The sequence below is a fragment of the Hippopotamus amphibius genome, chromosome 6, assembly GCF_030028045.1.
Source record: "Hippopotamus amphibius kiboko isolate mHipAmp2 chromosome 6, mHipAmp2.hap2, whole genome shotgun sequence".
Classification (NCBI taxonomy): Eukaryota; Metazoa; Chordata; class Mammalia; order Artiodactyla; family Hippopotamidae; genus Hippopotamus; species Hippopotamus amphibius.
This window is the reverse complement of record NC_080191.1, coordinates 15,709,298-15,734,796: the sequence shown is the minus strand read 5'-3', so window position 1 is coordinate 15,734,796 and position 25,499 is coordinate 15,709,298. Positions and strand designations below refer to the sequence as shown.

The following is a 25,499-nucleotide window of genomic DNA, read 5'->3' as shown; positions in this document are numbered from 1 at the left end:
AGCTTCAAACATTCTTACTCTGGTCACTACACATGTACCTCATACTACTATCCTCAGCTGAAATATAAGTGATTGTGCTTTTTCTTTATTCTCTTGCTCCACCTTTTAAACACAATTACATCAAAATTACCTGTGTTAAAAGAGTGATATAAGAGAAAACACAGACATTTTTCCCATAAGACTAATCACTTTAATGCTGCTGGTTTTAATTACATTTCTCACATCAGCAGTATTTTCCTTCAGAGTGGATGACTACCAGTCAACTACTAGTTTCATTACAACTAACAGTTTTTCAACTTAAACACACCATTAAAAAGTAGATATAACAAAGCATTTGCCTAAATCCAACTGCAAGATTTTATCTGTCTGAAAATATTCTTTTGAGACATAACAACTCAAAATAATTCCTTAAACATATCAGTCAATCGATTAGTTCCTGAGTATGAATCAGATGTGTTGCTAGCAGGCAAAACTCCTAGGATTACGTTTAATGACCGGCTATTTAAAACAATAATTTTAGACTTTTCAGGGAAAAACAGTCTAAAGAATAACTTATTTTTTAAAAAACCTTTATTTCTACATCATTTAATGAAGAAATAATTTAGTCATGGTACTGAATAAACTCAATATTTTAAGTTGTTTGCTAAGTCTTCTGAGGTATTTTTATAATAAAATTACAGAAGAGGAAGGACCTTATAGTTTTTGAAAACTGCTTGAGTCAGACACCCCTCCCCCCTCAATGATTCTAACATCTTAGAAATAAAGATGGTGAAGCCCAGAAAGGTTAAGATCTTACTCAAGGTAATCTAGGTAGACTGGGGACCATGCATTTTCATACTATTTTCTAATGAACCTAACTGCCTCAATATTCTTAAAACACAAAGTCTGAGTCTATATCACATGCTGTCACAAATCACATCAGTGTGCTCTGTTTTCCCTAAGTTTAATAAGTAATCTCAATTCTTACCAAAGCCCTTGAACTTCAAAAGATCACCTAACTACAGAAACATATACAACATTCATTTTGTACTTTTCACAACTTAAATTATGAGGACATTAAATTCAATATTATACTATATTACAAACCAATGACAATTAAATAATATATCAAAGTCAAAATATTTGAATAATAAATTCAAAGATTTGATTATCATAAATAAAAAGTCTTTAAGTATATGAGATATAATAGAAACACCTTCCAAAGTTGGTGAAGGCAAGAAAACTGCCAATCAGCATATGGTGGAGTTAGGATCTACACTTTCTACTAAGAAATCAACTGAGAAAATTTTTCATTTATTTATCAAGTGAATTTTTCTTAAGACCTTAAAATATACCAAGCACTATTCTAAGCACTGGGGATAGAGTATGTTGAACAAGAAAAACAAGATCCTATTCTCATGAAACTTACATGCCAGTAGCAAAACACAGTCAATAAACAGACAAGCAAAATATCAGATAATAAATGTTATGGAGAAAATGTTACCGAGGGTTACAAGAATGACTGGGTAACTGTTTGAGATTAGATGACCAGTGAAGGCCTCGTTAAGGAAATAATTTTTAAGTGAGCTCAGGATAAGAAGAAAGGATCTATCCACCCTAAGATTAGGATAGAAGACCATTCTCAGACAGGAAAGAGCATGTACAAAGACCCCCAAACAGGCACCACCCTGGTGGGTTTGCAGAAGTAAGAAAAGGCCACGTGTCTGAAGCACAGTTAGTGAAAGCAAGGATGACTCAAGTCAGAGAGAAAGGTGAAGGCCAGATCATACAGAGCCAAAGTTATCAGTCTGAACATTCTGCAGATAGAAACCTGAATTTGAAATTAGAACTACAGAGTCTGGAATGGGACAATGAATTTCAATGAACAAAACTCAGGTGTTTTACCAAAGAGTCGCTTGTTTTGTTTTGTTCCATCTTTAATCTTGGGAAAGTAACCTGTGTTAAGCATATAGTATTACAATCTCTAACTACAATTTTCTCCAAATATAATCAATTGATGAGAATGTTAGTGTGCGACAGGAATTGAAAAGTTCAGCTTCAATACTGGCCCTCACTGTGTGCTACGTAGGCATCTATAAGAGGCTGAGCTGCATGGCTTTTAATGTTCCTTCCAACTACACAAAATTTTTAACTTACCCTAACCTTATTTCAATAAAGACAGTGGTTTAAAACTCTAAATTCCTATAAATCCCTCAAGTTTGACTGTATTATAATTACTAATTTACTTCTGCCTCCCTGAATCCTAAGCTCCTTGATAGATAAGACTGTCTCACAATTATGAATACTTACCTGAAAATTTTAACCTTTCACTCTGTAGTATAAAGTTTAAAAGGACTCTATTTTAGAACTTCAGTGGTTTAAAAAAAAATAACAAATAACAAAACTATACCTATTTGTTTTGCAGCCTGCAATATATCTTTTAAGTCTTCATTTACACTTTGCATTTCACTCTTCTCCAGTTTGTCATTCAAAAATTTTACAATCGTCATCCATGTCAGGTCCAAACCTACAATTTGTTCATGAAGTTTAGATCGCTTCATCTGAAACAGACACGATAATACAGAGAAACATATTGGTTAAAGGTTTTATCAAGTCTATCTTATTACATATATTTTGCATTACATTATACAACCTGGCACTACTCACAAGAATTCAAAATCATATCTACTCATATCCAAATTTACAGCTCCCAGAAAGAGCTTTATTTAAATGTGATTTAAAAGAATCTCATTTGTTTAAAGATACGTTTTTAAAATTCTTTTTTTTTTACATTTTAATCACAATGAATACTCATTATGAAATAATTTTCATATGGCAAAGTAAAAAGCAAAGAGTCCAACATCCAGATAACAACTGGTAACATCCTGCACACCTCTTTTCCATTTTCCTGCTCATTTTTAACATAGCTCTGTGTATATAAGAGCTTTGTGTCATGTTTTTTGATGAAAGGCATTTAAAGAAAATAAGACTCCTATGGTCAGTTCAATATATACAAATCAGTATTGCTTTCCTAAGTCTGATCCTAGAACAGGTTAGGCATCCAGGAGAGTCTTATCTATACACACATTTTTCTTGAGACTATAAATCTTTCCATTTTCAAGAACTGACACAGAAAGCAATAAAAATTTTACTTCATATCACTGGGCTTGATCCATGGATTAAACTTTATGAAGTCTTCTAACCAAATGAAAAGTAGTGGGTCAAACAGAAAACTGTAATTCTCCTCCTGGTTATACTGATGATATTCCTATCACTTTCATAATTTACTAACACTTCCCTGCCTCAGTTTTCTAAACTGAAATGGAGCTAATTAATCTGGGTTTAGGGGGAGGAAAATAGGCAAATGTAGAAATGAAATAAGACTGGCCCTAAGTTGAATTAAGTTGTTATAATGGGTCATATGTACATAAAGTTTCACATTACTTTTCTCTCTTCTATATGTTGGATATTTCCCAAGATAAAAAATTACATTAAAATGAGGCTCATTATATCGGCCACTTTCTTTCCTCAGAGGGGGGTAGAAAGTGTTTAAAAGCCTACAAGAATAAAGGAAATCACACGGGATAAGCATGTAGTCCTTATACACTGTCAAAGTTTAAAATCTTGGGACTTTCCTGGAGGTCCAGTGGTTAAGACTTCACCTTCCAATGCAGGGATTCAATCCCTGGTCAGGGAGCTAAGATCCCACATGCCACCAGGAGGCCAAAAAACCAAAACATAAAACAGAAGCAATATTGTATCAAATTCCATAAAGACTTTAAAAATGGTCTACATCAAAAAAATCTTAAAATAAAATATAATCTCCTGTTGTATCTCTAATATAAAATAACTTGTAAAGGGCTTTGGTTAGGTGATAAGAGGAAATAATTCAAGTTTAAGATAGCAATATTAATTAACTGTATAAAATGTATACTTATTTTAATTGCTGTGAAAATGCAAAATTGCTCCCATCATAAAGAAGGTTAACTATTTTATGTGTAGCAAAATTCTGTATCATAATTAGAGGAAAAATTTACCTAAAGACTGTTACAAATCATTTTTTTCCTAGAATCAATCTTTAAGTGAAGCTATTAATTGTAAAACTACATAAGGGCTTTAAACAATAAAATTTCAACCTACTAGGAAACAATGTTAATATTTTACAATAGAGTCAAATAAGGAGTCAGCAAAGTGACTGCTGTTTTTTGAAAAACAGCATAAGGCTGGTTCCTTCATATACTATATTATATGGCTCATTCCTTCATATGCACAGTTCATTGACCTTTAGGCCTATTACATCCACAACCAATTATAAGAACAAGACAGAAGTCAATTATGAGAACAGCTACTGAGTTTAAGAGATTAACATTCACATTTACCGTGTTACGGTACAGACACTGTTTCTATCTGATAGGAATTTTACCAGAGACCTAAAAACTTACTCAGATGATCCAGAATTAAATTACTGGATAAAATTACAAAATTAATTGAGGCCCACAAAAATTAAAGGATTCAATATCATAGTTCTGTTTGTTCTCTCTGACAATACAGTTATAAGTGCTTAAGATAAGTACCCCTATAGCAAACATCAACATACTCATTCCCTTTCTTGGTATAACATCAAACAAGATAAAACTTACCATTTTAAAAAATGCACACAGAATTGAGAAAAAGAATGTCAAATATTTGCACATATTTTATGTTTATGATGGTTTTCATCTAAAAAATTTACCTGTAAGTCAGCCACTTCTTCATTATAATTATCTTGCTTGGTGACATTTGAAAAAGAGCGCAAGGCTCCCGTGAGACGAGGTAAAGCCATCTATTATTCAATCAGTGATCCGTACAATGAGAAACCTGAAACTGAAACAAAACAAGATGGTATTTATCTGTAGAGAGGAGGTGGCAGAAGTAATCAAATTCAGCAAATTAGTCTATCCAAAAAAAAAAGAAACCAGTTAGTTAAAAAGCAATTGCTACCAATGTTGAAAAATTCTTCTGACACATTTTCTACCCAAGTAGGTTTTTTTAAATAATTCATTGGCTTATAGGTGAAAAAGAAAGAGACAAAAAATCACTTGTTTGTGGGTACTACTATCACATTCCTTCAAATGAATTCTATAGATTCCCAAGTAGAGGTCTCAAATACTGTATTACTAAAGCCGATAATATTGAGAGAGATAAAAGCACTTGCCCATCTTTTCTCCAATTTTGTTTTATGCTCAATGATTTCAGCTCACATTATCCCTTACTTTCAGTCTCACTGGCTTTTTCTCTTCTTAAAGTATCAAGCATGTTTCCACCCACATGCATTTGCATTACTTGGAATGCTCTTCTGATGGTAATACAGATGACTCCTTGACTCAATTTAGGACAGGGCAGCTACCCAGTTACTGTCTATTACAGTACAAAATTTCAATTCTTTTTACAGTCACTATAAATTAATAGTGCCTATATACTATCTGATAGTTTCTTATTTATTTACTTATTTATATATTGTCTCACCCACAAAGAGTAAGCTTCATGACAAAAAAGACTTTCATTTCACTGATCTTCCCCAGCGAACAGAACAGTACTGAAATATGTTTGGCACTCAATAATTATTTGGTTAATAATAAAAGGAAGAAAAATGGAGAAAAGAAGATCATGGTAACAGGGAGACTGAAGAACAAGAAAAGAATTAGAGCAGCTGAGGAAGAGGAGAACTCTCAGGGAAAGAAAAAAGTCAGATGATCTGATCTAATCACCTTCTTTATATGCTAACAACTAAACAACTAATCTTTTGGTAAACAGACTAATTATAATTACTATGAGGGGAGTCCCCATCTATGGACTACTCTTAGAAGGTTATCCTGGTATAAGATTGCTTATTATAATAAAACTACAACGTACAGGTTTGTAAGGCATGGCTCTCTGGAAAATGTCACATAAGCTACAAAAGTTCTCAAATAGGGATAATTTTACCTGGCTTGGGACATTTGGCAATATCTGGTGAAACTTTGGGTCATCACATCTTGGGGGTTGGGTGGGTACTACTGTCTTCTGGTGGGTAGAGGCCAGTGACGCTGCTAAACATACTATAAGGCACTGGACAGCCTCCTCACAACAAAGAATTATCTAGCCCCAAAGGTCAGTAGTGCAGAGCTTATAAGATCCCACTCTAGAGTCTAAAACAGAGATGCTTTATAACCCAAACACTTCTCACGGTGTGAAAAGACCTACAAACCTCAACTAAGAGACTTTGCTAATTATTTTGGGCCAAAGAGCACATGTCCATTGTGGGACTGAAGAACAACTAGGGGACCACATAGGATGTCTCAGGCCACTCCCCGTTTCTGCTCTTCTTGATTGCACATACCCCTGAAGTTATTATAAAGTTTAATACCCAGAAAAATCTCTGGCTCCTATATTAATTAGATATAAAATAACTGTATGAAATGTTTAATAAAAGAATTTAAAAATAATGAAGAATAATAAAATAAAATGACTAAGCAAATTTGAAAATATAACTTTTAGAAATAAAACTACATACTTGTTAAATAAAAAACAATCAACAGATGAGTTAAATAACAGATTAGATACAATACAGAGAAAAGTGGTAGACCTGGAAAAGAGAGAGATCTGAAGAAATAACCCAGTATGCTGTCACAACTAGACAAAGTATATATTAAGTAGATCAAAGAGAAACAAGTCCAAATATATAAATATCACAATAAATGTAAATGAATTAATCTTAACACCCAAAAAGATTGACAGATTGAATTACTAAACAGCAATCAAGAAAACACTAGAGCTATACCTAAAACAGGACAGAGAAAGGCTGAAAGTTAAGAGACAGAATACGATCCTCCTGTAAATAATAACCAAAAGCAGCTGGTGGCTATATCAATAATGTCAGATCAGACACAACAGATTCTAAAACAAAGGTATTATTAGGGATAGGAAAAAAACAAACAAAAAAACCTCTCTACATAATAATTAAAGATACAGCTCACTAAGAAGACATAAAAATTTTGAATTTGCATGCCCTGATGAAATAGCCTCAAAATAAATGAAAACAAGTAGACCTCCAGAAGAAAGTAACAAGTCCAAAATTAAAGTGAAAGTTCAATAATTGATCAAGTAAGGATAGGTCGAATCAACAACAAAAATATTCAACCAAAAATAGGGAACTTGATCAGTGAAATTAGCAAATTTAACCTAACATAAATGAAAATATATATTCTTTTCAAGTACATTTGTAACAATTTTAAATGGCCTATATACTAGGCCATAAAGTACATCTCAACAAACTTCAAAAAATAAGTACCATATAGATCAGGGGTCAACAAACTTTGCAGAAAGAGAGTAACTATTTTAGGTTTGGCAGGCCACACACAGTCTCTGCTGTATATTCTTTGCTTTTTTCTTAAAAAAACAAAAACAAAAACAAACACCATTCTTGGGCTCAGGGTGACCAAATTAGCCTGCTGACCCCTGATATCGTTCATATTTTCTGAGCAAAATACAATTAGACTAGAAATCAGAAACAAAAGATTAAAAAACACAGATGACTGCATTGGAAATCTGTAAGGAAATGGTATGAGAATGGCTGGGACAAAAAACAGATGGATTCTCCACATCATGCTGAAGAATTTTAATCAGAAAAGTAAAATGATCCAATTTGCAAATAAACTCCTTAGCTAGCTGACTTTAAATTTCAACTACCCATTGAGAATGACTTTAGGATAGCATTTCTGGAAATGAGATGATTTAGAGAATCACATCTGGATTCTTCTAACACTAGATAACATACTTCTTGGAGCATCTGGAAGAATGAAAGCAGGAGTCAGTGGACAGCACAGAGACCCTCAAACTTTAGTGTGTACCAAAGTCACCCGGAGGGCTTCTCAAATTGCTGAGCCCCACCCCCCTACTCCCAATTTTCTGATTCAGCAAACAGGTAGCACTGAGACAGGGGACAAGAATTTTATATTTCCAACAAATTCTCCAGTGATGCAGCAGGTCAAGGACCATACTTTGAGAATCACTGTTTTAGAGGCAGTATCTTTTATTCAGAAGTCACCATTCAATTTGCTCTCAAATCAATAGTAACCAAGCGGTTTCCATCTATATTAAGAATTCAGTGGCTTGAGTTAGGTCACAATCTGCTTCCCAGCAGTCTGTCTCATCCGGGTCTTACTGAAAGGGAATTGAGTGACTTTTTTCTCAATTCTCCTACAGATGGAACACAGTTAATATCATGCATTGAGAAGTAAAGCATACAATGGATGCCTGAGGGCACTGGGGTTTAAATTCTCGACCTAAAGATTGAGAGACTTCTATTCATGATGACTGACATTAAGTCAGAAGTCTTTAAAGAAAGGTCTTGACACTAAACTGAACAATATTCTGCCTCAGAACCTACTTTGTAACCACATACATAAGTGCTTTCAAAATGTAGCATCAGAACAAGAGGCATATGATATATGGAATATTCTGCCTCAGGCAAGGTCTTATGAATTAACAGGGTATTTGGGACCACTAGTTTCATCATGTTGACATATCTCACAGTAATCTGAATGTCCTGCAGGGAGTAAGAGTTCATTGATTTTTACTCTAATTCACAAACCTAACAAACCCTAACAAAGTAAGATACTGCTCACACTCGAACTCTAAGAGATCTATCAGTGAGGCCTGGTAATGAGGTCATACTATTATACACTACACTAACAGGAAACTTTAAAGCTCCCTGAGGGCTCCTCAAAGTAATCAGTATGAATTATACTTGTCAAAAATATGAAGTAAAGCACACTACTTGGTTTTCTAATTTGGTTTTATCTATTTTCTTCCTTCAGTTAAATGATCAACACTGTAAAATGTAACAGCTCATTTATAGTCACCTATGAATCATTTATTCAAAAACATTTGAGTATCTCCTATCTAGCAGGAACTGTGCTAGGCACCGACTATAAATAAGGCTTACAGAACTCTATTCTTCAAAACTCATTGTATTCTGTACCAGTAAAAAGATCACCAATATTTAAGGGTTATCTGAAATGTATAAAGGTCAAATTGAGAAAGCAAATTTTAAATCTCTGGTTATTCATTTAATCAGCAAATATCTATAGATCACTCACAATATATTAGATACACTGCAAGGATCTAGAAGAAAATCATCTTTTGGCATGACTGCACTTGCCCTAAATAACAAGTTTACCATATGATTGAAAGGAAAGAAAAATAGTTCCAATAATTATGCAGATATAACTGGAAGACAAGGGAGAAACACCTAAGAGGGTAGGAAGGAAGGTAGATAAGAAGGAAGGAAATTGAGATTTAAAGGACTTGAATGAGTTGGCCAGGTGGGAAAGAAAAGGTAAAGGTTATCTGAAGGTAAAGATATAAAGAGGAAAATTAAAATAACAGTTTATTGCTTTAAAAAACCCTATATAATAGTGCATTTGGAGACTCATGAAATAAGACTAAATATGTAAGCAGGAACCCAACAAGATGTCTCAATTTAAACACTTTTTATCCTGATAAAAAAATGTAGGGCTTCCCTGGTGGCACATTGGTTAAGAATCTGCCTGCCAATGCAGGGGACATGGGTTCCATCCCTGGTCTGGGAAGATCCCACATGCCGCGGAGCAACTAAGCCCATGAACCACAACTACTGAGCCTGTGCTCTAGAGCCCATGAGCTGCAACTACTGAGCCCATAAGCTGCAACTACTAAAGCCCATGTGCCTAGAGCCCGTGCTCTACAGCAAGAGAAGCCAGCCCAGTGAGAAGCCTATGCACAAAAATGAAGAGTAGCCCCCACTTGCTACAACTAGAGACAGCCCAAAGCTCGTGGGCAGCAACAAAGACCCAAGGCAGCAATAAATAACTAAATTAAGTAATTATTTTAAAAAATGTAACATATTCTACAAAAATGACTCAGATTTAAGTGTAGTGAACAGATTAAAGGTGCGGTCAAATTGAAGACAAGAAAAACAGCTGGAAAATTATTTCAAGAAACCAGGAGACAGAGGATACAACTGAGGCAGGGAAAGGCAGAAAAGAATGGATCTGAGAGATATTTGGGAGATAGAATAAATTCACATGACAGGATCTGAAGATGAAAGGGGAAAGATGGACACTCCCACTTCTGGTTCAGGAGAGGCAGAACAGCAGAGTGTATGCGCATAAAGAACATACTCGAAGAGGAAAGAGGCTTAATTCTGTTTTGGAAAGTTTTGATCATGGGCCATCAAGTGGGATACACAGTTTGGGGTTTCCTATCAGAGGTCTGGGCTGGAAGGACAGGATTTAGTGTCATCACTTCAACGCAGTGAAAAGCATGGATGAACATATTCCTTTAAGTCAAATTATTCATATATATAAACCTGTGGACCCTCTCCCTAAGAAAATAGACATATACACACATAAACATTTTGTAACTCACTTCAGAGGCTGCGTGAATGCCATGAAACCCATCCATGTACCCCAAAAACCTCTTGAGAGTAGACAGTAGCATGCCATGGACAGAGTCCGAAGAGATCAGCAAAGAGCTGTCATATGAAGAAAGTGGTATAACAAGAAAAGAAGTTTCAAATGTTACGCTACAGAGTCCGGTGTACTCAGCCACTCTCAACTTCTAGACGACTTTAGTAGACACAGTTTCAAAAAAATGGTGGCAGAAAGCAAATTTCAGTGGGTGAAAGATAAACGGAAAGGAAGAAAATGGGGATATAAAATGGGCACTAGCTACTCTTCAAAGAACTTGGTTGAGAAGAAAAGGAGAAAAGGGAGGAAATAGCAAAATACAATGGGCTTGAGAGTTTTTAGAAATACAGGAGAGAGCTGAGTACAATTCTATAAACAGAGGAGAGCCAACAGAGAGAGAGGATGAATAACTAGAAGAAAGATTATGACTTAAGGGAGCAGGATCCCTGAGAATGCAGGAGATAATCATGGATCTAGAGATAAGACTCGGATAGAAGGATGAGCATGGAGGGATGGATGAGTGAAGTACAGGTATGTTTGTAATATGGGAAACAGAAGGTGAATGGGGAGAGAAAAAAAATGGTAAAAGGGAGTTCCACCAAAATAATTCTCTTTCTTTGAGATCTGCCAAAACTATTCAAAGAAGATGAGATGGAATTTTTGAAGACACAAAAGTTTGACCTTACCACCAACAATGAGAGGAAATTGATTAACAAACCATAAAAGGATTTTTCAGGTGGCAAATGAATGCTCATCTCATACCAGAAACCATAAATTTAGAATGGTAACAATCTGGCAAAGGAACAAAGGTTGGTGGTAACAATCTGGCAAAGGAACAAAGGTTGGTATTATACAAGGTTAAGGTTTTATAAAACAGGGACAGTAGAAGGACAGTGGAGCCTAAATGATGCGAATGATTAAGTGCTGGATTTGAAGTCCAAAGGAATAGAAAAGACATTCAACTAGGATGTCTTAAAGACATAACGTCATAATGTTTATGGTTAAAATTTCTGATATATAAGACACAGTGAATGCTCATCAGGATAAACTGGCCTACAAAGCAACTGCTAGCACAGTAATTTTTTTTTTTGTTTTTAAAAATTTTTTACAGTAAACTGCATATACTTAGAGTGTACAATTTGGTATCCCAATCTCCCAATTCATTCACCCCCAACCCTCCCTGCTTTCCCCACTTGGTTTCCATATGTTTGTTCTCTACATCTGTGTCTCTATTTCTGCCTTGCAAACAGGTTGATTTGTACCATTTTTCTATAGTCCACATATATGTGTTAATACACGATATGTTTTTCTCTTTCTGACTCACTTCACACTGTATGACAGTCTCTAGGTCCATCCATGTCTCTACAAATGTCCCAGTTTCACTGCTTTTCACAGCTGAGTAATATTCCATCGTATGTATGTACCACATCTTCTTTATCCATTCATCTGTTGATGGACATTTAGGTTGCTTCCATGTCCTGGCTATCGTAAATAGTGCAGCAATGAACACTGGAGTGCATGTGTCTTTTTGAATGATGGTGTTCTCTGGCTATATGCCCAGGAGTGGGATTGCTGGGTCATAATGGTAGTTCTATTTTCAGTTTTGCAAGGAACCTCCATTCTGTTTTCCATAGAGGTTGTATCAATTTACAATCCCACCAGCAATGCAAGAGTGTTCCCTTTTCTCCACACCCTCTCCAGCATTTACTGTTTGTAGATTTTCTGATGATGCCCATTCTAACTGGTGAGAGGTGATACCTCATTGTAGTTGTGATTTGCATTTCTCTAATAATTAGTGATGTTGAGCAGCGTTTCATGTGCCTCTTGGCCATCCATATGTCTTCTTTGCAGAAATGCCTATTTAGGTCTTCTGCCCATTTTTTGATTGGGTTGTTTGTTTTTTTGATATTGAGCTGGATAAACTGTTTATATATTTTGGAGATTAATCCTTTGTTGATTCATTTGCAAATATTTTCTCCCATTCTGAGGGTTGTCTTTTCATCTTGCTTATAGTTTCCTTTGCTGTGCAGAAGCTTTGAAGTTTCATTAGGTCCCACTTATTTATTTTTGTTTTTATTTCCATTATTCTAGGGGGTGGATCAAAAAAGATCTTGCTGTTATTTATGTCAAAGAGTGTTCTTCCTATGTTTTCCTCTAGGAGTTTTATAGTGTCTGGCCTTACATTTAGGTCTTTTATCCATTTTGAGTTTATTTTTGTGTATGGTGTTAGGAGGTGGTCTAATTTCATTCTTTTACATGTAGCTGTCCAGTTTTCCCAGCACCACTTACTGAAGAGGCTGCCTTTTCTTCATTGTATATCCTTGCCTCCTCTGTCATAGATTAGTTGACCATAGTTTATCTCTGGGCTTTCTAACCTGTTCCATTGATCTATACTTCTGTTTTTGTAGCACAGTAATTTTTATTCCACATTTCGTATGGCCTACTAAATGACAAATATATACATTAAAAAATCCCTCAGAACAAATTTAATTTCTAAAAAAATGAAACCCTAAAAGTCAATTTTTCCTGTTGGCCTGTAGTACTCCCCCCATGGTCATTTAATGAATCTTTTTTTTTTTTATGTTGCAGTCTTTTTTTTTTTTTTTTAAAGCTCTTTATTGGATTATAATTGCTTTACACTGTTGTGCCAATTTTGAGGTACACCAAAGTGAATCAGCTGTATTTATACATATATCCCCATATCCCCTCCCTCCCGCGACTCCCTCCCACCCTCCCTGTCCTGGCCCTCTAAGGCATCACCCATCATCAAGTTGATCTCCTTATATTATGCTGAATGAATCTTTAGAGTGCTAATTACATATATGTACAGATAAAAAGAAACTACCTTGAAGAAGTTAACTGCACTCTTCTTCCCTTCAAATAGAGAAGAAAAATATCTGCAAGTCATGTATTTCCCTTTGTGAAATATTAACCAACAATGTGCGAGCTAGCATTCTAGTACACATTATTCTGAAGTATCACATAAAAAACTGTCAGATTTATTCTTCATGTTCCAAACCTGTGCTTCTTAACTCGAAAACGGGTCCAACAGCTTGACAGCAACTTTAGGAAAACACGGTTACAGTATTTTTAATTATAAACAAATAACAAAAGTGCCAGAAGAGAGAAAGTATATTTCCGAATGAGTATAAAGCCGAGCAATGACTTGTTGGTGATAATGGAAACCAGGTAATTATCAGCAGGGAAAAAAAGTAACAGAGATATAATGTAGGTAAGGAATACAAACACTGAAAAGTTGGAGTAGGCTGTCAATGCAGCAAAAATTAGAATTTAAGATTCCAATACTTAAAATAGAATTATATGCCCACAAACCATATCATTAAAAACATAAACTGAAATATTTATATTTTAATTTGCCTATTTAAAAAGTTGAGTTGTGATATAGTTAACACTGTTAAGATCAGAATTCTGACGCAATCAGCCTTAACAGTCTTAAAATATATAAAACATTATATATATAACCCTCTATTATGCCTTCAAAAGGAGGTGGTTTTTCTCATAGTGAATCCTAAAGAAAGTTTTTACTTAATTGTATTGTGTATTCCTTACTTGCATGGTACCTTATTGCCACCAATTGGTTAATGTAGTGGAGTCACATCATAGGTGCATTTATTTAAATCAAACACAAGAGGCCAAATATAAGGTAAAGACACTAGAGATTCTGCCCACTATTTCATGTGCTCAATACACGCTCCAGAGTGAATGGGGTGAGCGACAAGAATACGATGATCCCTTAATCTGGTTCAGTCACCATATGCATATCAAACTGAGAATCTGGCTGCAATGCACGACTCCAATGTTTACGCCTAAGCTCTCTTTTAAAAAAATATACAACATGGCCATTAAACACAAGCCAACTTTTTCATCTGCTTCACCTCAGACACTGTGATATATTCCAAGTTTGGAGGAAAAACGTGGCTGCATACGACATATTGAAAGACAGTATGTTGTGACAACCTGGTGTCCTCTTAAAGGATTTTCAAGGGAAAACTTAACCATTCATAATTTCCACCCAACAAGTTCACTTTAGATCCTAACTCATTCCTAAACAAGATGTAACTGCTCTTGAATAGTTTCCAATCAAACTAGGAAACAACTTGGAGCACGGGGAACAGAGAAAGCAAGGGAAGATAATTAAGCATATACATATAGACTTTTCATATAAACCAAAATCTATAATGGCTTATTAAGAATAAAATGTATACATATAACATTCTTGTTCTCATAATTTTTCCCTCCAACTACTACTTACTTATATTGACTCCAGGTTTCCCATCCAAAGGTCAGGGAGAAAACCTAGACAGGCTCACAACTATAAACCAAAGAGTCTACAGAAGACCCCCATGGTTATATTAATTTTACTTTTAACAAAGGATAAGAAAAGCTTTTCTTTTAAATGCTCTTGGGAAAATAAATGGCTAGAATAACATGTCAGCATAGACGAGAACAAGAACAGTCAGAAAGAACACCCCTGAAGGAATAAACCAGGACACATTACTCGAGACCCACTACATATGAGGCAGGACATATTTTCATTCCGGTGGAAAAGGTCTGGGCCCAGATTAGCTGAGAAAGGCAAAATTTTTATTCCACCCCAGTCTATGGGCTTCTGAAAGTCAGACCCAAGGAATTTGTGTCTGTCCCCTAATAAGCCCTGAAAAGATTAATTTAAATTGAAACCTCTCAGGAGACTTACACCAAACCAAAACTCAAGCGATGCTCTGCAGCCGGCCTCAGGTGCTTAGAGAAAGGACTTTCCTGACCTTGTACACTTACTTGGTCCCCTGAACCACAATTATGTAGAACACCATTACATTCCCAAATATGAGCTCTGGTGATCTTTTAGAAATCTGATGCAAGTTTTTACACCCAAACAACCAGGATTACACACTCCAAATCCAAAAAAGTATTTATCATAGGCTATGATGGCTTTGATCTTTACTTAAACTGTTTTGTGCATAGTACAGGAAATTTTTAAATAGCCCTAACACCAACACTATGTAAAAGAAGTTGGCATGTACCTGGTAAAAGCAGAATGAAATCTCTACCCCTCTCTCTCAAGTAGAGAAAAACTAGACACCAAACCCAGGACTCAAGTGAATTTATGTGGTAAGCAAGAAATATAAAAACAGAAAAGTAAACTACTAATTCACTGGGCTTTATGAATTAGAACACATCGTAACAATTTTACTGTGCTACTATATTACATTTAATATATGCTTTACTTAATCTTTCTGAAAGAATGTATTGCCATGACCATTATTTAACATTCTGGTCTGAACTGTTTATTTAAATCTTCAGGAATAAAAACCTAATTACTTACAAAAATGGGGTACTCTCTTTCACTTTACATTAGAAATGTGCCCTAACAAATATAGTCCATAAGAATGTTTTCTCTGTGCCTTGTTCTGAGCTGAACTTTCACTTCCCTATCAACTCCATCCTCTGCTACTCACAACTTCCTAAACTGAAAGATGTCTAAAAGGGTCAGACCCATATTTCTCCCTCTTTCTTATATTCTAACTTCAAGCCATTTTTCTTACCAACAAATTATATACACTACAACTCAGAGAACAAACAGGTTTTGTCAATGACACCTTCGACCTTTTTTAAACGTAATTACTGAAAGAAATACCATGATTCAAAAAGCATCAAAACATGAAGAACATATTTTTAAAATTCTCTTTCTCTGTCTTAAATATTACAGGATGTGCCCTTAAATTTTTAAATAGTAATATAGTCATTTCTCTAAAGATTGCTGATTAACCATTTTTACAGTAAAGATATTAGAAAAATCATGATAGTTGTTGATTTTTTTAACAAAAATGACATCTGTATAGGTTGAACATTGATGTTTTTCAATGTTTTATAAAAATTTCCATGTAAGTATAAAATAATTGGGTCACTAAGTACTAGATGTTGCTTTCTGATCTTAAAAGTACTTTAAAAAAACTATCTGTACTGCCTAATGTCAGTAAATTATCAGAGTGAAGTACTCTTCACATGCATGACTTCTAGATAGTTGAGGAAACCTGTCATTGTACTTTAAGTTTCCTCTTCACCAAGCCAATTAGTCCCATTTCTTTCCATCAATCCCCCTCATTAAGCCTTGGTCTATATCCTGTCACACAGAAATATGTAGAAACATGCATGAGAACTATATACACCAGCTTCAAGGTAATGGATTGAGAGACAGCAGAGGAGAGAAGTGACAAAAGAGAAAAAAAAATAGCAATACTTTTCAAAAGAGAAGAACTGAAGCAAATAAGGCAAAAATTACTACTTCTTAAATCCGCATGGCAAGGATATCAATGTGTTTCGTTATTTTCTGAAAATTTTCCACATTCTTGAAATACTCCACAATTAAAAGTTTTAATCAAGTTTTAAACAAACACAGACGCCCAATAGAGAGAAGAGTTGTGAAAGCATCAGACTGAATGTCTGGCAAATCTCAGGTTCTAAAAACACTACTGAAAATGCTCTGGCTCATGAGAGACTGAATGCTGAACATCTGGATGCTCTTTTAATATTGCCACCCACAATGTGCTTCAATTCCATTTAACCCAAATCAACTCTGCCGTTTTCAATCCAGAGTCCACTCTCCATTCTCCTTAGCGTAAAAGAAGGAAGCAGACTAAGTAGTTATATATTCTTTTAACATCCTAGTAATTGCCCCAAGAAACAGACTGCTGAATGTAGTTTAAAAACTCCTTTTGTTAACCTAATGTTTCTTCAAGAATATGCATCACAGGTCCCTCAAATTCTCTTCTCTTTAATTCATTCTTAGTTTGTGCACTCTTTCCCCATGTTCAATTTATATTTTTTTTAAATATCAGGCACAGCAACACCAGTTTCTTGAAATATCTCTCTCTTCTTGATCATCAGAGTTATGTACGGCTACACCAGCAGGATTACATTTTCAAGAGACTCAAACTCTGAAGATCTACCGTTGTGTTTATACACTCAGATTGAGTCATACAAACCTTTTTTTCTAATTAGAGTTGCCAGATTAGCAGATAAAAATACAAAATGCAGAGTTAAATTTGAATTTCAAATAATTTTTAGTATAATATCCCATGCAATATTTGGGACAATCTTACATGGGATATATTTATACTAAAAAAATTATTTGTTGTTAACCTGAAATTCAAATTTAACTCTGCATCGTGTATTTTATTTGGCAACCCTACTCTGAACATTCAAAAATCTGTCTTACTTTACTCTTCTGACAAATACTGTATCTTCTTAAGTCAAGAGTAATAGTTAATAAGAGGTCTCAAATTTTTGAAATAGGTACCAACTTTTTAAAAGTTTAAATGAGAAAAATGCACACAAAGTAAAAGATTAGACAAGTCTGTAATGATGACACACCTTAATAGATCATTTGTGAGGGCAGCTGCAAAGACCTGAGAAATACCAGGTTCACCAGGGTGAAAAAGTAAACTTCAAGATGGTAATCTAACCAAAGAAGGCTGAAACCTAAAAATTCCCACAATGATCTGAAAAAGGAGGTGTTAACTGAAGTGTTCTTTATTCCACTTTTTATTCAGCACTGATTTAAAAAAAATTAAACTGCATCTGGTGAAGTACTTCTACTCATCCATAATTCATTCATTCAAGAAAAACTTATTCAGTGGGGACACAGGTGATAAAGCTGCTGCAGTGAAACTGTGCCCTCTCCTTGTTAGCAATATTTTCTTCTCTACTGGATGGTTTCCAAAACCCCAAAATATGCTGTAGCTGCTCCCATATTTAAAAAGCTTTGCTCCACAGCCCTCTTCAATTAACACCCCACTTTTCTGATCTCTGTCTACAGCAGACACTCCAATCCAATCAGGCTTTTTACCTCTACTATTCCACCAAAAGAGCTATAAAGGTCACAAACCTCAACGCTGACAAATTCAATGTTACTTCTCAGTCCTTGTTTGATCCCTGTCAGGAGATTCGGACCCAGCCGTTCCGGACAGCTGCTTCACCTGGCATCTAAGACACCAATCTCTCTCGGTTTTTCTCCTATATTATCTCTTGGCACTTTCCACTCTTGTGGGTTCCTCCTCATCCTTCTATCCTTTAACACTGCTGTGCCTCTCAGCTCAGAGTTCAGACCTTTTCTTTAGCTACACACATTCCCCAGGTGATCCCATTCCATCTCAAGGCTTTAAGTATCATTTACATTCTAACACCAAATTCTCATCTCCATTCTGCACATCTCACCTATACTCCAGATTTGTGTACCCATGCCTCGTCTACATCTCCACTTATATGTCTAATACCTAGCTCCAACTTAAAAATGTCAACATTGATCTCCCATGCAAACCTCCTCTTGCGGTCAACCTCACTTTAATAAATCACAACTCCACTCTGCCTGCTGCTCAAGCCAAAACACTTGGAGTTATGCTTTACTCCGTCCACTTTATCAGCAAAGCCTCCCAAGTCTACCTTCAAAATACATCCAGAGTCTGACCACGCCTCATCATTAGCATCTCGTCCCCGGTTCACTGCAAGGGCCTATCTAGTCTCCTTGTTTTTACCCTTACTCTCGAACAATCTAGTTTCCACATAGAAACAAGAATGATTCTTTTCTAAAACAAATAACACTGTGGCTCTCCTCTGCTCAAAACCCCCCAAAAGTTTCCGCATCTCTGAGTAAACTTCAAAACTCCCAAGGCATCTGGCTTTCTCCTACATTTTGATTTGCTCTTCCATAAGTTTCCTCCTTGCTCATTTGGGGGCATCCACATTGGCCTCAGTGCAGTGATATAACCATACCAGGCAGATCCCTCTGGGTGAACAGTCTTCCCCCACATGCCACAAAGGTAGCTCCCTCGTTTCCTGCATGTGGTTGCTCAAACATCTGTTTACCAGAGAAGCCTTCCCAGACCACCCTATCTAAAATAGCACCCTTTCCTTCATCCTTCTCGTGCACCCAATTCCCTTTCTTCAAGACACTTATCACTGTTTGTTGTCAGCTTCATCCAACAGAAAGAGTACCACGAGGGTGGGGGCCTTGCTTTGTTCACTGCAAAGTAATTAAGGTTACTACAACTGCAGTATCCAAAGCACCTAAACAGTGCCTGGTACCTGTACTTTCTCAGTAAATATCTGTATAATGGCTGGATGGATGGAAGGATAAAGGGAGGCCAAAGCTACCACAAAAAAAGAGGCAGCATTTACAGGTCTGGATTCCTATACATTTATTTTCTGAAGCTTATATCATCTTTATTTCAAGACCCCAAAAATGCATTTTCACAGAAATTAGTTTAATTATTTGATTAATTTATTTCAGTCCTTAAGAAGAGATGTCTTACAAACAAGGAAATTTACTCAAAACACAAATCAAAAGCTAATGGGATTTATTCAACTCATGATGCCATTCTCCTCAAAGAACTTAAGAACTTATATATGCAGAATTTTAATTCTAATTTGGGGGGTAAGTTTTTCAAAATCTCAAGCTCACAAAGTAGTAAAGCAAGAGTAGAAGGACAGTCAATAGTTGCTGGAAACTCTAGGGTGGGAGTGAGCTCAGGAGGAAATCCACAGTAGAAGAATGCAGGAACATCCTTCACTCCTGTGGTATTTCTTAACTAGCATTTCCACTACATGCTGGACACCAGGCTGGGTGACCACGGTGAGCAAAATCAATCTGGTGCCTGCCCTTGAGAAGCACACACTGGTGGGGAAGACAACCCAATTAAATAAGCTATCTCAATACAAAATAAGACTGCTATCTATAAAAGAGGGCAGTGATGAGTGTTACCAGAACACAAAGCAGGTGCATCTAGCCTAGCAAGAAAAGAGGCTGGGAACAAAAAGCAGCTTTCGTGAGACTTCAAGGATGAAGAGTTAGGTAAAAAGAGCAACATATTCCAGATGGGGAGTGAGAACATTTCACACTCAAGGAACTGAAAAGATGACTGCAGCATAGTGGTCAGGAAGTATGGGATATGCCAAGAGATGACCTGGAGAGACAGGCAGCAACGAGGTCATGAAAGGCCTTTTAAGTCATGTTGTTTAGAAATTGTTCTAATAGTAAAAGAAATCTCCAAAAGTTTTTGACTTGAGCTGTGTTTAATAAGGATTACTATGGCTGCACGGAAGGAAATGGACCACAGGAAGGTAAGACCTGAGCAGAAAGATACTAGGAGGCTGCTGCAGTAATCCAGATGAAGAGATGAAGGTAAGGAGATGATGGGTTCCTGAACCGAAGCAGTGGTAGTTTTAGAGAAAAGCTGAGGAATCAGGTAATTCAATCAAATCTATCTGGGTTACTCTGATTATTTCTGTCTGTGGTGGGGAAGGAAGCGAGGACCACAGCTGACTTCCACATTTATGGATCAGGTTGATGACAGAATTCACTGAACTAGGGCTCAGATCTTTTTTTGTTGGGGGGGTGGGGGGTGCAGGTAAGAATAGCATGAGTTCAATCTCAAATGAGGCAGGGAGTCTGAGATGTCTGTATGACATTCAAGTAGAAACAGTCAGTCGGTGCTGAATATTCAGGTGAGAAGTTCAGGAGAGAGGTCTGGATACAAACATGAGAATCCTAAGGAATATCATGGGAAAAGATAAAAATCACCCAAGGATTTGTGTGAAGACTAAGAAGACAAGACAGCAGAAGGTGGAGAAATATGAGCCTTTACAGAATAAATGGGTAGAAACGTCTATAAAAAAGATTCTGAACAGCAGGAGGCCAAATAAGGCCACGGTGGTGTCTCTAAAACCAAGGAAAGGATAAGTTTTAAGGAAGAGGTATGGTCAACCATGTCAAAATGCTGTCAAGAAACGTGGTAAAATGTCCACTGGATTCAGAATTTTAGCTATGTCCTTCATGTTCTATTTCTAATAAATACAAATAGGACTTCTCAAAACTTGGTGTTAAGCCAAGTGACCCTTCAAACTCTCTAAAACCCACTCATTTTTTTCCAAGCTGATGGCCAAAATCAGTGACTTAGGATACAAGCTTTTTCACTTTTTTAATCAGTGACAAAGTCTCTACTTTGCTAACTTCAGATTGGCTAGGAGGGCATTCAATTGCCATGCATTAGTATTTTCCCTTGCCTTAAGGAATTTCATTGAATAGTCTCACAAAGCCAACATCTTGACTATAATCTCCAAGAATGCAAAAGTAATGTATATCTTCTTTTCCCTGGTACCTTGCATGGTTCTTGGTCTATGCCAAGGAACTCAATAAATATTGGTTCAATGATGTGTACTCTGAGTATTACTATGAAGCTTTCCAGAATTGATTTTTAAGTTATTCCTTACCACTCCAATCTCCAGAGTAAAAGCATTGCTAATATTTTTGCAAAGCTTCTTTCACTCCTTAAAGAATGCTCAAAAAGAACGTTTAGCAAGCCTCCCTGGTGCTAAAGGTACTACTTACAGCAGGTCTCACTTTAGAAAATGTATGTGCACTGGGGAAAAGATGCACTGAAATTATATTTTACAAATTGTGTTCTGTCATTAATTTCTTCTTATGAATCATTTACGTAGAATATTATAATTAAGTTTCTTAAATCAAGATGAACATTCTATTTCTATCAATTTTTGTAAGTAAGAGTAGAATTTACCATTTTTATATTGTTCCATCTGATTAGCTCGTTGGACATTTTATTCACTTTCAAGAAACTTTCTACAAAGACAAGTTGTCTCATCAGTAAGCAAGGATTTCCTCATTTGGAATGGAATCTAAGTTTTCCTTTATCAAATTCATATGCCATTTTTCTTACCTACACACAACTGAGTAACTTGCTAGTTACTAACTTCATTTGAAAATGACCTAGCAAGTCTTTGAAAATGCTAAAAAAACATTAGCAACTGCCTCCCTGACTACTCCATAATCCTGAGATAAACTACCTTCTTCTGGTGTGACAGAATAGATATTATCCAGAATTAAGAGGCTCTTGAATTCATACGCTTTAATGTAGAAGTTCTTCAACAATATGAATGGGTTGTACTGGAATCACTGGGGAGTTGCTTGAAAATAGACATTTCCAGACACCACCCTCCAAAATTATGATTCAGCAGTTTGATAATCTTTGGTTTAGTCCTTAAATAAGTAGGTGTGAACTTTCTCTTCTTCAAATATAAATATTTCTTGCCAATTATCTTATTAAAACATATCCTTAGAATGCTTCCTGTTACTTGTAAATGTCTTACATATTACATTTTTAAATCATGTACCTCTCCAAATTCCACCCTAATCTTCCATGTCAGTTCAAACTTTTGATAACGAACGCAATTCCTAAGAATTCTCTTTAAAATGGGAATCACAGAAGTGGAGGAAAACTATCCCAAAACTCAAAAACCAGGAAGATAAAATGGGAATCTGTCTTAACTTACAAAGGTCCCCAGAAGTTATTCTACTCAAATAACAATGAAGACAAACAGAATGTAGTAGGAAGAAGTAGAATAAAAAGAAAAAGAAATTAGTTCAGATGCCAATTTTTATTTGACGGTAGAAAATGAGCTAACTTCTCAGGATATCAATTTTCTGCTCAATAAAATGAAGAGGAATTTTTTATGTCCCTTTCAGGCTGAACAATCTGATTAAAATCAGAATACTCAAACATGAGTTTAACTGCATGAACTCTGAATCACAGAGTTTCAGAAATAAATTAGGACAACCTATAAGACATTATCATAGCCAACGCATAGCGGGAAAATGAACAAACAACAGACAAACTCACTCAAACATATTCACTTGCTCATCTACATGCAAAATACTCAAATGAGATGGTACATACTGAATGAATGAACATCTATATGGCTCTGTCAACTATGTGCTAAGTATTATACCAGGCAAAAGAAATGAGAAATAAGATCCAGTCCCTACCTTAAGTAACTTTAGAGTATGATGTAGGAGATAGACACGTAATGCCTGCCTTTGGATGATTACTAAATACCTATTAGATACCTTACTCTCTCCTCCTTGGTAAATATGCACTTTTTCTTTCCACAAATATGTTCGCTATAATTTCAGTTTCAGGTAGATATCTGCTCAAGGTTGAAAACTGTGCAACATTACATCAAGACTGTTCTGTACGGAAATGGCTCATGCTAACTACCTACCCATGGAAGGTACCATCAGGCAATAAATCTACTTCAGTCAACAAATATTATATATTTTCCTGACTAATATGCTTTGTGCATAGAATGCTTATGAATTACAAGTTATTAATACCTAGATCAATCAGACCAATGTAAAAACTGGAAAAATAAAATATTATTTTTCAGGTAGAAACTGATTTCCAATTGTGAATTTTATAACAATGCCAACTTTGCAAAAAAACTTACTCCTCTTAACTGGCAAAACACTAGCACGTATACTATCTTTCTGATCAAAGGCAAAATCAAGTCATGCTGTTCAAGTAAAATGATCTACTCCTCTTCCAATGCCACTGACATATAAACACTGACAACAACTTATTCTTGCAAAAAGTCTTGCTCAGGTCCACTAGAGATCCATGACACAAGGAGAAAGAAACCTTAGTCAAGACTGACTATTAAAAAGGCGCTGGACTACAGAAAGTTCCATAAATACAGACATCCTATCTCTCTTGATTTCCTAGGCCTGGTATAGCACCTGGTACATATGAAGACATAAATAAGCAAATGACGATTGAACAAAAGCTGAAACTATTCAGCAGGGATCACAAGTTAAGCCATTAGTTCACTCAAATAATATTAATTAGCTTAAACACTTAACTAGCATCTCTAGGGAGCATTTTTCTTATGCAAGAATAGTATTATAATCATCACGGAATATAAAAAATGCATGAACAGGAGCACAATCCAGAGTGGAATCAAAAGCTGAATTCTCAACTTTTGAGAACATTTTGAAAAGCAGAAAAATGATTTCAACCTATGAAACATGAAATCTGGTGATGGTGACCGCTACTCAATCTAATCGTACTTAGGGAAAGAAAGAAAATATGCCTCTTAGGTTGAATTACACATATGACACCATTCATACAAAATGTTTAGCCACCGCTAAGATGCTTCTTTTAAAACAAACAGCAAAATACACGAAGACACTCCATTCAATGAATAAGTTACTGTGTGAGAAGAAGCCTATTTAAAAGAACTGCCCACGTACCCACAACACCTCAGCACGCTCGGATGTACAGCACTTATTTCAGAGTAACACTCTAGACTCCTCGATTGTGAATTCACCCACAATTCACCATGCGCCACCCCCACCCACTTTATTTACTTTTCAGAGTGGAGGTAAAACATACAAGGTAGGTGATTTCTCTCCAAAGTCCACGTGAAGAAAACGAAAAAGTTACTACATTTTTGTGACGACAACAACAACAAAAAACTAATGAAAATAAACTACCCACGCACAGGAAAAAAGAAAAAAAATTACCCATCTGGTCATCACCGTTCCGGCCTAACACCTTGGCAACAAGTGACTCTGGTGCATTTTTTGATCCCCAACCCCACCCTACGAATTCCGAGAGCAGGACGAGACTCCCGGAGACCACCCACAAGTCTTCCGCCCCGGGAGGGATGACAGGTCCGGGCTTGCCCCCGGGGCCGAACCGGAATCGCGCGAGGGACACCCGGGCCCCGCCTCCCGCCGGCCTCCCGGGGCCGCAGCGCCCCTTCTCCACCTCCTGCCACTTCACCCTCCTCACCTTTCGGCCCCGTTCATGCGCTTCCCATCACTCCGCCAGCTCCCGCCTCGCGCCTCCCTCCCCTTCGGTCTGATCTTTACTTCCCACGCCGGGTGGGGGACAGAGGGCTGGGCCGAGGATGCCACCGGGCAGCTGCCCCGCCGCGCCCTCGTCCGCACCCCACGCCGGGCTTGCCGGGGCTTCCCAGGTACGGGGCCGGGTCCGCCAAGACGGCCGGACAGCGAGACAGACCCCGAGACCCGGCGAGGAGGGAGGGGGCGGAGCAGGCGCTGGCCTACACGTCACCCGCCCGCAGCGGCGCCAACGTCGGCACGTCGGCTCCCTCAGCCCCACGCCGCCCGCGTGCGCGCGCCGTCGCCCCGCCTCCCGCCCGCCGAGCTCCGGGAGG

At 36.8% G+C, this 25,499-nt stretch overlaps 1 protein-coding gene across 5 annotated transcripts in view; it reads right to left on the bottom strand.

The window, feature by feature from the left end:
- The window catches only part of ASCC3 (activating signal cointegrator 1 complex subunit 3), a 330,464-nt gene extending 305,062 nt beyond the window's left edge, over positions 1-25,402 (bottom strand). For 4 of the 5 annotated variants that reach the window (XR_009054214.1, XR_009054215.1, XM_057737877.1 and 1 more), the window contains exons 1-3: positions 25,112-25,402; positions 4,712-4,842; positions 2,390-2,540 (exon numbers count right to left, since the gene is read on the bottom strand). Coding sequence is in view for 2 of the 5 variants with exons in the window: in XM_057737877.1 (XP_057593860.1) it covers positions 2,390-2,540; positions 4,712-4,801 (241 nt within the window). In the remaining 3 variants the exon portion in view is untranslated. Of the gene's footprint in view, positions 1-2,389; positions 2,541-4,711; positions 4,843-25,111 lie in introns of those variants that run through there. The other variant, XM_057737879.1, reaches the window with a different exon arrangement.
- Between the last annotated feature and the right edge of the window lie 97 nt (positions 25,403-25,499).